Genomic DNA, 13,289 nt, shown 5'->3' with positions numbered 1-13,289 from the left:
GCTTTCCCAGAATTCATTGAGGAAATAACTCCTTTGATTTCTGCGTCCGTAATAGAAGTATCCAATATTGAAAGATCATCGGATGATAATTTTTGGAAATTCAATTTCCCAAGAAAATCACACATGGTATTACGATCCTGTGGGAATTCAGATTGATACAGGGGGGTATAAAAGTCTTGAAATGACTTATTTATCTCATCATAGTTAACTGTCAAATCCCCATTCTGCTTACGAATCTTAGTGATTTGACAATTAACCAAAGCACTCTTCAACTGCCTAGCTAACTGTTTACCTGATTTATCACTATGTATATAAAAATTAAATCTGGTTTTCATTAATTGATTTTCAATCGGAGATGTAAGTAATAAACTATGTTCCGTTTGAAGTTCAACCCTTTGTTTGTAAAGCTCCTTACTAGGAGTGATCGAATATTTCTTGTCAATCTCTTTAATTTTATCGACCAATAAAAGAGTTTCCTTCTTAATGCGTTTTCTCAAACCAACGGAGTAAGAGATAATCTGTCCACGTATATACGCTTTAAAAGTGTCCCAAAGTGTTCCGCAAGAAATATCATCCTTGGAATTGGTTGAAAAGAAGAAATCGATCTGTTCCTTCATAAATTTAACAAAGTCCGGATCTTGCAGTAAAGTAGAGTCAAATCGCCATTGTCTAACATTAGAAACTGTATCCGTAAATTTAATAGAAAGTTTTAATGGAGCATGGTCAGAGATAGCTATAATATCATAATTACAGCCAATTACCGATGGAATAAAACAAGAGTCAATAAAAAAATAATCAATTCTCGAATAAGAATGATAAACATGTGAGAAAAAAGAAAACTCTTTTATTGTTAGGATACCAAAATCGCCAAATATCAAAAGCTCCATTATCAGACAAAAAGGAGTTAATACAAGTGGCTGACTTATTGGGTAAAGTCTGAATAGATAAAGATTTATCCATCAAAGGATTTAAACAACAATTAAAGTCACCACCCATTATTAACTTATATTCGTTTAGATTAGGTAAAGGAGTAAATAAGGACTTAAAAAAATCAGGACAATCCACATTTGGAGCATAGACATTAACCATAGCAACCTTTTTATTACAAAGAAAACCCGTAATTAACAAAAATCTACCATTCGGATCCGAAAAGATATCATGTTGAACAAATGCAATAGAGGAGTCAATAAAAATTGAAGCTCCCTTTACTTTGGCATTCGAATTCAAATGATACTGTTGACCCCGCCAAGACCTAAAAAAGCGATATTTGTCCTCCTTCCTCACATGAGTTTCTTGAACAAAAATAATATGAGCATTAAGTCTTTGGAATACTTTGAAAATCTTCTTTTGTTTAATTGGATGGTTTAAACCATTAGTATTCCAAGACACAAAATTAATGGTCTGAGCCATAATTCTAAAATCAACCCTTTGGAATAAAAAGGGTTAACCAGATTTTAAACTCATGCACCCGGAAGAGGAACAAAAATAAAGAGCGGACCCGGAAGTGACGGCATCGTAGACATATTTGAAGTTCAAAAACAGCCCAAATGAAAAAACTGAAACAAACTAGTAAAGGAAAAATAAAATTAGAATACAGACCATCCCCCACCCCCACAAGAAAAAGACAAGAATAAGCCAAACTGTGGCTTGAAGAAGGAAAAGATAAGACTAATTCTACCCCCATATCAGCGGAAGACCACTCCATATATAAAGGATATATATAAAAAAACCACCCCGACCTTAAAAATTATGATCACTATACTAAAACCACACTTCTTAATATACTTAGTTGTAAAAAAAAGAATATAATCACTAAAAGCTTATAAATCGGGTTATAACCCAGACAAAACAAAACATATTTAAACTATGATAAGCGATGCATTGTAGGAAGAAGACAGGAGAGAAAAAAAATACCGCCATCTTAAACAAAACCAAAAAAATATTTTTCAAAAAACCACCATCTTAATAAAAAAAAAATTCACCTTCGAAGGGTTAAAAATACACCTTCGAAGGAACAAAAATAACAGTCAAGAATATAGTATAATGGTTAAAGTGTATAACACAGAGCGATTAATATGACAAAAACACACTTTAACTTAAATATAAAGTATAGGATAAACCTACACCAATAACCAGAGACTAAATCCGGTTTGAGGAATCGAAAACCATCTTACACAATCAGAATCACTCATTTATTAGAGATTAGTGTCTGTAGCAGTAGGGAAGTTCTCATCCAGATAACTTCTTGCTTCAGATGTTGAAAGGAAAACCTGACGTGGAGCATTCGGCAGAGAGATTCTAAGCTTCGCAGGGTATAAGAGCGCAGGTTTTAGATTTTTCTCAAAACATTCAGACATCAGAGGTTTAAAAAGAAGCCTTTTCCTCATAACTTCAGGACTAAAATCTTCAACCAAACGGAAATAGTAATCTTGAAATTTAACCATTTCTGCCTGCTGAGCCACACGAATAAGTTGTTCTTTGTCGTGTACATAATGAAACCGGACAATTACAACCGAAGGTTTAGCTGGAGCACTCGATGATCGACACCAAATTCTATGTGTGCGATCAAGTAACGGAGGGATAACCGACGGGAACGCATCTTTTAAAAGTTGAGCAAAATATTTTGGAGGGTCGTCTTTTTCTATGCCGTTAAGACCACCTTTCATGAGTAATTAATGCAGAAAACTAGGTCATTGCAAAGGGTTCACAATTTTCTTGCAACTATATGTTACAATATCGTACTCTGATATTTGTTTTCTGGCAGGCATTTACTGGGAAAAAAAGAAATACAACAGAATTTTATGAAAATCTATATGTAAACACACAGACTGACAAGCAAATGAAGTGCAAGAGAAGACAAGCTATGCAAATAAGTTAATACTGAGAACAAGAGTTGTAAAGAGTGCTTAAAGTTAGTGTGTAGGTCATAGAATCAATTCAGAATTGTTGTGAATGAAGTTATCCATGCCAGTTTCATGAATCTGATGGTTGTAGGGTAATAACTGACATGAAATAATTTTTTCTCTAACGACTGGTAATTACTCCCTCCCATTCTCCATTCTGGTTACCCTCTTACCCTTTCTCTTCTCACCTGCCCTTCCCCTCCTTCACTTTCTCCATGGTCTACTCCAGTGTTCCCTCTAAGTTGTGCACGTGTGTGTGCACAGAGGAATTGCACAAAGAATTTGTGTGGATGCTGTGTAATGTACCCCCAATTACAAACCCACAATGCAAAATATCAGAGTACACCATATGAAATTAAATGATAAACTTTATGAATCTTAATCTGAATATAGGGTTAGTAATGAAAATAAACAAAACAAAAAAAAAGGGCCCAAGTCAAGCTCACAGTTCGAGCTCACTCAGTCGGTATTCTTCCACCATCGATCTCTTCCGAATGTCGCCAACCTTCGGACCCTCAGATTCCAGTCCACTCCGTCCGTCGGTCTACCAGCTTTCTCCAGACACATCTTCCCTCTTCATCTCTCCCAACAAAAGACCATGAAAACTCAGCTCCCAGACATACAAGAAAGAACAAAATTTCCTTATTGGTTAACCCCGCATACCAAACCCCATTATCTCCTAGCCATACCCCAAACATTGCTGTTATAGAGAACCCGTTACATCAGCAGTGAACATTACGGAGAAGGTATTACATTAGCATTAGCAGTGAAACATTACAAAGAAGCCATTACATTTAGACCACATTTCTTCCCCATTTCAATGTTTGCTCTGAACAACAACTGAGCCCCTTGATCATGTCTGTATGCTTTTATGCACTGTTGTTGCCAAATGATTGGTTGATTAGGTATTAGCATAAACGAGCAAGTGTACCTAATAAAGTGGCCACTGAGTGTACATCAAAACATAGACTTAAATGTGTCATTTCTGTGAAATCAAATCAGTGAGGATTGTGCTGGGCAGCCCGTACATTCCCTTCAAGTGCCATGCGATAGTTTGCTCTGTTAGAAGACACTGTTTAAATCCAGATCACAGGTCGGTAGCATGGATCACGATCTGGGGACGTACAAGCCTGCCAGCGTTGGAGAATCGGCTCGATACATCGACTGTAGTTTTTTCTGTAGATACTGCCTGGCCTGCTGAGTTCCTCCAACATTTTGTATGTGTTGCTTGGATTTCCAGCATTTGCAGATTTTCTCCTATCTGTTACTGTATTTATGTGTTGTCTCTTTTTGATAGGTTTATGGGTTAACTTGTCATTAATGCCTATAATGGGTGGATTGGCATTGTGTACAGTCACAGAAATCAGCTTTAACATGCTCGGCTTCTCGGCTGCCCTCTCTACCAATGTCATGGATTGGTAAGTAGGTAATATTAGTTTTCTTTAATGAATATATTCCATGCAGTTGTCCTGCAACAGACAAATTTGCAGCATCTGACAGTCTTAGCAAAGAAGTGATAAATCCAGAATGGAACTTGGAACTTGCAAGCTTTCTGTAAATGACACAGAACCCTACAGTGCCCATCTAGTCCATACAGACTGTTATTCTGCCTAGTCCCATCAACCTGCATCCAGACCCGAACCCTCCCATAAATGCTGAAATCGAATCTGCTTCCACCATATCTGCTGGCAGCTCATTCCACGCTCTCACTGCTCCCTCTGAGATTCCCCTTAAACATTTCAAGTTTGTTTAATTATCAGTCACTCGTACATGAACACCCATAAATACAACCAACTGAAAGCAAAACACATTACCCACAGTCACACATAGCTCGAGACACGTATATTGTATAAAATAGCAAGTAAACACAGTCGCACCAAAAAAAATTACAGTCGGCCCTCCTTATCCGTGGGGGATTGGTTCCGAGATACACCATGGATACCAAAAAACATAGATGCTCGTCCCTTATTTAACCTGTCAGTGCGGTGGACATTAGGACCCAGCGCAGCTCTGATACCACAGTGTTTCTGTTCACGAGAATAATCACAATCACGATTGAAAATAAGGTAGAAGTAATAAAGCTATCAGAAAGAGGTGAAACGCCATCGGTCATTGGAAAAGCTTTAGGCTACAGTCGGTGAACGATCGGAACAATTTTAATGGAGCATGTGAAAGGCCCTGCCCCAATGAAAGCTACAATTATTACTAAGCAAAGCAGTGGTTTAATTATTGAAACATGTTTGTCTCTTAAGTGTTTTATATGCATAGAAAGGTAAAATATGTACTATATACTAAGAAATCATTTGACTAACTGACGCTAAATAATACAGGATGTACCTGTTCTGACTTCAAATCCGACTTAAAGACCAACTCAGGAACGGAACTCGTTTAAAACCTGGGGACTGCCTGTACTTTTAAGTCATTTCTAGATAACTTTTAATAATACCTAATACAATGTAAATGCTATGTAAATAGTTGTTATTCTGTATTGTTTAGGGAATAATGACAAGAAAAAATAGTCTGTACATAGAACCATAGAACACTACGGCACAGTACAGGACCTTCAGCCCTCCATGTTGTGCCGACCCATATAATCCTTAAAAAAAAGGTACTAAACCCACACTACCCCATAACCCTCCATTTTTCTTTCATCCATGTGCCTGTACAATTTTAACATTACATCTCAACTCCTATACTCAATGCTCTGATTTGTAAAGGCCAGCATACCAAAAGCTTTCTTCACCACCCTATCCATATGAGATTCCACCTTCAGGGAACTATGCACCATTATTCCTGGATCACTCTGTTCTACTGCATTCTTCAATGCCCTACCATTTACCATGTATGTCCTGTTTGGATTATTCCTACTAAAATATAGCACCTCACATTTATCAGCATTAAACTCCATCTGCCATCTTTCAGACCACTCTTCTAACTGGCCTAAATCTCTCTGCAAGCTTTGAAAACCCACTTCATTATCCACAACGCCACCTACCTTAGTATCATCTGCATACTTACTAATCCAATTTACTACCCCCTCATCCAGATCATTAATGTACATGGTTTTGGTTATGGCAACCTACCAAATAAGCCTAGTCTAAACACAGGGCAATTTACAATGACCCATTAACCTACCAACTGGTACATCTTTGGACTGTGGGAAGAAACTGAAGCACGCAGGGTAAACCTACTCACCTTACGGGGAGAAGGTACAAACTCCTTATAGAGGACACTGGAAATAGAATGTAGAATATAGAATAGTACAGCACATTACAGACCCTTCAGCCCACAATGTTGTGCTGACCCTCAAACCCCACCTCACATATAACCCCCTACCTTAAATTCCTCTATATACTTGTCTAGTAGTCTCTTAAACTTCTCTAGTGTGTCTGCCTCCACCACTGACTCAGGCAGTGCATTCCACGCACCAACCACTCTCTGAGTGAAAAACCTTCCTCTAATATCCCCCTTGAACTTCCCTCCCCTTACCTTAAAGCCATGTCCTCTTGTACTGAGCAGTGGTGCCCTGGGGAAGAGCTGCTGGCTGTCCACTCTGACTATTCCTCTTATTATCTTGTACAACTCTATCATGTCTCCTCTCATCCTCTTTCTCTCCAAAGAGTAAAGCCCTAGCTCCCTTAATCTCTGATCATAATCCATACTCTCTAAACCAGGCAGCATCCTGGTAAATCTCCTCTGCACCCTTTCCAATGCTTCCACATCCTTCCTATAGTGAGGTGACCAGAACTGGACATAGTACTCCAAGTGTGGCCTAACTAGAGTTTTATAGAGCTGTATCATTACATCGCGTCTCTTAAACTCTATCCCTTGACTTATGAAAGATAACACCCCATAAGCTTTCTTAACTACCCTATCTACCTGTGAGGCAACTTTCAGGGATCTGTGGACATGTACCCCCAGATCCCTCTGCTCCTCCACACTACCAAGTATCCTGCCATTTACTTTGTACTCTACCTTGGAGTTTGTCCTTCCAAGGTGTACCACCTCACACTTCTCTGGGTTGAACGCCATCTCCCACTGCTCAGCCCACTTCTGCATCCTATCAATGTCTCTCTGCAATCTTCGACAATCCTCTATACTATCTACAATACCACCAACCTTTGTGTCATCTGCAAACTTGCCAACCCACCCTTCTACTCCCTCAACCAGGTCGTTAATAAAAATCACGAAAAGTAGAGGTCCCAGAACAGATCCTTGTGGGACACCACTAGTCACAACTCTCCAATCTGAATGTACTCCCTCCACCACAACCCTCTGCCTTCTACAGGCAAGCCAATTCTGAATCCACCTGGCCAAACTTTCCTGGATCCCATGCCTTCTGACTTTCTGAATAAGCCTACTATGTGGAACCTTGTCAAAGAAACTCCAGAATCCAACGCCTTGATCTGTGATAGCATCATGTTAATTGCTGTGCCACTGTGGTGCCCCTCATTTCTGATGTTCAGTTCCTGCTGCCAAATTTAGTCTTTTCCTCCATTACTGTGTAAGCATTGTCTTCAGTTCTGTTTCTGTATAACCTGTCTGGCCAGTACAGGTATCCCTGCACCCAGAATTACACAGCCCGTGTAGGTGGATCTATCGTGGATAGCCAGAGGCTTTTTCCCAGAGCTGAAGTGACTGACACGAGGGGGCACAGTTTTAAGGTACTTGGAAGTGGGTACAAGGGGGATGTCAAAAATAAGGTTTTCACACAGAGAGTGATGGGTGCGTGGAATGCACTGCCAGCACTGGTGGTGGAGACGGATATAATAGGTTCTTTTTAGAGCCTCTTAAATAGGTACATGGAGCTTAGGAAAATAGAGGGCTATGCGGTAAGGAAATTCTAGGCATCTCTAGAGTAGTACATGGTCAACACAACATTGTAGACTGAAGGGACTGTAATGTGCTGTAGATTTCGGTTTCTTTATTGTAGCAAGTTCCCCCAAGGGTTTACAGGAGCTTTGGTGAACATACCAGGAGGTGTTGGGCAAGTAATTAAAAACTTAGGCCAGAGTTGGGATTGTTGGGGCACAGTATTTCAGGAGTAGATGGAGGTTCGTTAGATTGATCTTGGGGTAGACAATAGACAATAGGTGCAGAAGTATACCATTCGGCCCCTCGAGTGCACCGCCATTCTGAGATCATGGCTGATCATTCACTATCAATACCCAGTCCCCATATCCTGCCTTGTCCCCATATCCCTTGATTCCCCTATCCATCAGTTATCTATCTAGCTCCTTCTTGAAAGCATCCAGAGAATTGGCCTCTACTGTCTTCCGAGGCAGTGCATTCCACACCTCCACAACTCTCTGGGAGAAGAAGCTCTTCCTCAACTCTGTTTTAAATAACTGACCTCTTATTCTCAATCCATGCCCTCTGGTACTGGACTCTCCCAACATCTGGAACATATTTCCTGCCTCAATCCTATCAAATCCTTTAATTATCTTAAACGTTTCAATCAGATCCCCTCTCAATCTCCTCAATTCCAGTGTGTACAAGCCCAATCTCTCCAATCTCTCTGCGTAAGACAGCCCTGCCATCCCAGGAATCAACCTAGTGAATCTACACTGCACTTCCTCAATTGCCAGAATGTCCTTCCTTAAACCTGGAGACCAAAACTGTACACAATATTCTCGGTGTGGTCTCACCAGGGCCCTGTACAAATGCAAAAGGACATCCTTGCTCTTGTACTCAATTCCCCTTGTAATAAAGGCCAACATTCCATTTGCCCTCTTCACTGCCTGTTGCACTTGCTCATTCACCTTCATTGACTGATGAACTAGGACTCCTAGGTCTCTTTGCATTTCTCCCTTACCTAACTCTACACCGTTCAGACAATACTCTGCCCTCTTGTTCCTGCTTCCAAAGTGGATAACTTCACATTTATTCACATTGAATGACATCTGTCAAGTATCTGCCCACTCACCCAGCCTATCCAAGTTTCCCTGTATTCTCCTAACGTCCTCTTCGCATGTCACACTGCCACCCAGTTTAGTATCGTCAGCAAACTTGCTGATATAGTTTTCAGTGCCCTCATATAAATCGTTGACATAAATCGTAAAGAGCTGTGGTCCCAATACAGAGCCCTGTGGTACCCCACTAGTCACCTCCAGCCAGTCCGAGAAACACCCATTCACTGCTACCCTTTGCTTTCTAAGCAAAGGGTAGGTTAAGAGGTTGGCCAGCATTGTGGGCCAGAGGGCCTGTAGTGTGCTGTTATGTTCTATATGGTGTGACGTGTAGTGCTGGTGATACCCTCTCCCCCAGCCCTCGGTTTTCCTGTACTGTGCTGCCTTTTATTTGTCATAGAACCATAGAACACTACAGCACAGTACAGGACCTTCAGTCCTCCATGTTGTGCTGACCCATATAATCCTTAAAAACAAAGTTCTAAACCCACACTACCCCATAACCCATCTTTCTTTCATCCATGTGCCTGTCCAAGAGGCTCTTAAATACCCCTAATGTTTTAGCCTCCACCACCATCCTTGGCAAGTCATTCCAGGCACTCACAACCCTCTGTGTAACTGTGTTTAAAAAAAAAACAACAACTTACTCCTGATGTCTCCCCTAAAATTCCCTCCCTTAATTTTGTACATAAGCCCTCTGGTGTTTGCTATTGGTGCCCTGTGAAACAGGTACTGACTATCCACCCTATCTATGCCTCTCATAATCTTGTAGACCTCTATCAAGTCCCCTCTCATTCTTCTACACTCCAAAGTGAAAAGTCCCAGCTCTGCTAACCTTGCTTCATATGACTTGTTCTCCAAACCAGGCAACATCCTGGTAAATCTCCTCTGCACCCTCTCCATAAGTTTCCACATCCTTCCTATAATGAGGTGACCAGAATTGAACACAATACTCTTAAGTGCAGTCTCACCAACGAGTGCTCCAACGATGCTCAAACAACGAGTGCTGGAGAGAGAACTTCCAGGTTTTCCCGATCCACGGTTCGTGGAATCCACAGATAAGGAGGGCTGACTGTACTTATATTTCTCCCTCCCCCCTTCCCTATATATATATACACACACACACATCTCTCTCTCTCTCTCTCTCTCTCTCTCTCTCTCCCTCTCTCCCTCTCTCCCTCCCTCCCTCCCTCCCTTCTAAAAAAAACATATATATATATATATAGTGCAAGTCCCTTAGTGACTTGTCCTGTATATAAATGCTGCGTGGGTGTTATCACCAACAAGCAGTCCACAGATGAATACATGCATTCACGTAATCCAGATTGCCATTCCACTGATGAAACACTGGCCAGCCCCCAACCCAGCATAGACACTGTGCTACACTGTCTTCAGCATCTCCAGAGTTTTCCTCCCCTTTCACCTTGAACCCATGACCTCTAGTTCTAGTCTCAATCAACCAGTGGCAAAAACCTGCTTGCATTTACCCTATCTATACCCCTTATAGTTTTGTATACCTCTATCAGATCTCCTCTCAGGTAGTGCTGAGGAAGCATTGCGATTGCAACAGGACTTAGACAAATTGGAAGAATGAGCAAAAAGTAGCAGATGGAATACAGTATTGGGAAATATATGATAATGCATTTTGGTTGAAGGAACAATAGAGCAGACTGTTGTCTTTATGGGGAGAAGGTTCAAGCATCAAAAGCACAGAGGGACTTAGGAGTCCTTGTGCAAGGCTCCCAGAAGGTTAATTTACAGATTGAGCCTGTGGTAAAGAAGGCAAATGCAATGTTGGCATTTATTTCAAAGGGAATAGAATATAAAAGCAAGGAGATAATGCTGAGGCTTTATAACACCCTAGTTGGGCCACATTTGGACTATTGTCAATAGTTTTTGGGCCCTGTATCTCAAAAAGGATGTGTTGTCTTTGGAGAGAGTCCAGAGGAGGTTCATGATTGCGGGAATGAAGGGGTCAACATGAGCGTTGGGTGGCTTTGGGCCTGTATTCACTAGAATATAGACAAATGTGGGGGGCGGGGGGGGGGGGGGTTGGAATCTTATTGAAACCTACCAAATGTTGAAAGGACGAGATAGGGTGGATGTGGAGAGGATGTTTCTTATGGAGGGGGTATCCAGAACTAGAGGGAACAGCCTCAAAATTGAGGGGTGACCTTTTAGAACAGAAGTCAGTAGGATTTCTTTTTTAGCCAGAGAATAGTGAATCTGTGGAATGCTCTGCCATAGACTACAGTGGAGGCCAAGTCCGTGAGTATATGTTGAGGTGGAAGTTGAGTTTCCTGGTCAGTCAGGGCATCAAAATCTGTGAAGAGAAGGCAGGTGTATGGGGTTGAGTGGGATCTGAGATACTACTCCTATGTCTTATGGTCTCATTCTCCTACACTCTAGGAAATAGAGTCCTAACCTGTTCAGCTTAACTCTATGACTCAGGTGCTCAAGTCCTGGCAATGTTCTTGTAAATTTCTGTGTCCTGTCGTCCTCAAAATTTTCAAGAATTTTTTTTATTGTTATCCACGGCTGTTGGTTGCCGGGTTATCATTTCTTCTTCTTCGTAATCCCATCACCCCTACTGGGACTTAGACCTCCATCAGCAGCTCATCAAGAGTCCTCTCTTGGTCTAGTCTTTGAAGTTGTCCCCTGGAGAAGTCTATCTATATGTCTTCTAGGTAAGATCTTTCCTCGCCCAGGGATGAGGTCTTTGGAGCTTCCATTAGTGTTTCTGTAGCTCTGCGTTTTTACGGGATGGGTTTGCTAGTCCCATGTTCAACCCTCCTCCTTTCGCAGCCAGGTTCAGGACCTTCCTTAGTGCAGTTTAACTATTTCTTACCTGTTCCTATTTGTACCTAAATGGTTGTGGATACACTCTACTTGGAGTTTTGCTGCATAGAGCACTGAGTACATTGCTCACATACTGATGTGATATCTTTGTCTACACCTAGCCAGTACACAAAGCTTCTTGCCAGGGCTTTCAGAATCACTTTTTTGCCAGCATGTGAAACATACCAGAATTGATTGTGATTCAGTGCCAAGCACTAAAGAAATAACAGTATCATAACAGACAACACAACAGCAACTAACAGTTTACAAGACAATGGTGCAAACAGCCACGAGCAGTCAACAATCAACACAAACATCAATAATCAAACTTTAAATAAATATAAAAATATGAACAGACTCAATAATTATCAACAGAACAAGGAGAGCAGGAAAGACCGTATAATAGATGTTGTATAGGGACAGTTAGGGTATTATACCTGAGTGAATTTTGTTGAGAAGTTGGGTCACTACAGGAAAGAAGCTTCGGAGGTGACGTGTCCTGGTGGTGATGAACTTGTAGCATCTCCCTGATGGCAATTTGGTGCACAGGTGACTGCCAGGGTGGTGCAGTCAGCAGTAATTTTTCCTGCTCTTCCTTCGCTCTGGCAATGAACAGGTTTTTAATAGAAACATAGAAAACCTACAGCACAATATAGACCCTTTGGCCCACAAAGTTGTGCTGAACATGTCTCTGCCTCAGAAATTACTAGGCTTAACTATAGCTCTCTATCTTACTAAGCTCCATGTACCTATCTAAAAGCCTCTTAAAAGACCCTATCGTTTCTGCCTCCACCACCATTGCCGGCAGTCCATTCCATGCACTCACCATTCTCTGAGTAAAAAACTTACTACTCTGTACCTACTCCCCAGCACCTTAAACCTGTGTCCTCTTGTAGCAACCATTTCAGTGCTGGAAAAAAGCAACCTCTATCAGGTCACCTCTCATCCTCCTTTGCTCCAAGGAGAGAGAGTTCCTTATTTTCTCTCCCTCTTGTTGTAAGTATTGACCTTCCATTCATAAGAAAATATAATAATCTTTCGAACTCCAAAGATGATTATATCGTCCGCTATCTCTATTTTACTAAGCTCCATGTACCTATCTAAAAGCCTAGTAAAAGACCCTAAAAAATGTTGGTAGCTGACAGCCAATGATCTTCTTTGAGTTGACCACTCACTGCAGCCTGGACTTTGGGAAACCAAGCAGTGATAGAGTTGGTCACAACACTCTCAATGATGGCTGAGTAACAATTGATCAGGATACACCCTGAGATGTTAAGTTTCCTGAGCTGGTGTAGGAAGAACAGTCTCTGCTGAGCTTTCCTGATAATGAACATGATGTGTTTGTCCCACTTAAATGTATTGGTAATGGTGGTCCCCAGAAATTTGAATGACTTACCACAGACACAACCTGACCATTAATTTCCAAGGGGGTTGTCAGCAGAAGTCAATCCTCATTTCCACTGTCTTGATAGCATTAAGCTCCAAGTTGTTATGAGCACACCATGCTGCAGGGCTGTCTTTGATAGAAGGTCACATCATTATTCAAGATGAGACCAACTACAACCGCATCATCCATGAACTTTAGAATTTTAATGGATTTGTCTGTGGAGGTGGAGGGCATTCAGTTGATGCCTGGGTG

At 41.2% G+C, this 13,289-nt stretch overlaps 1 protein-coding gene across 1 annotated transcript in view; it reads left to right on the top strand.

The window, feature by feature from the left end:
* The window catches only part of si:ch73-236j9.2 (solute carrier family 35 member E2B), a 48,586-nt gene that overhangs the window by 16,558 nt on the left and 18,739 nt on the right, over positions 1–13,289 (top strand). The window contains exon 5 of the mRNA XM_059952419.1: positions 4,201–4,321. Coding sequence (XP_059808402.1) covers positions 4,201–4,321 — 121 coding nt within the window. The remainder of the gene's footprint in view (positions 1–4,200; positions 4,322–13,289) is intronic.

This window comes from Hypanus sabinus, chromosome 27 (genome assembly GCF_030144855.1).
Source record: "Hypanus sabinus isolate sHypSab1 chromosome 27, sHypSab1.hap1, whole genome shotgun sequence".
Classification (NCBI taxonomy): domain Eukaryota; kingdom Metazoa; phylum Chordata; class Chondrichthyes; order Myliobatiformes; family Dasyatidae; genus Hypanus; species Hypanus sabinus.
This window is presented reverse-complemented; position numbering and strand designations above follow the sequence as displayed.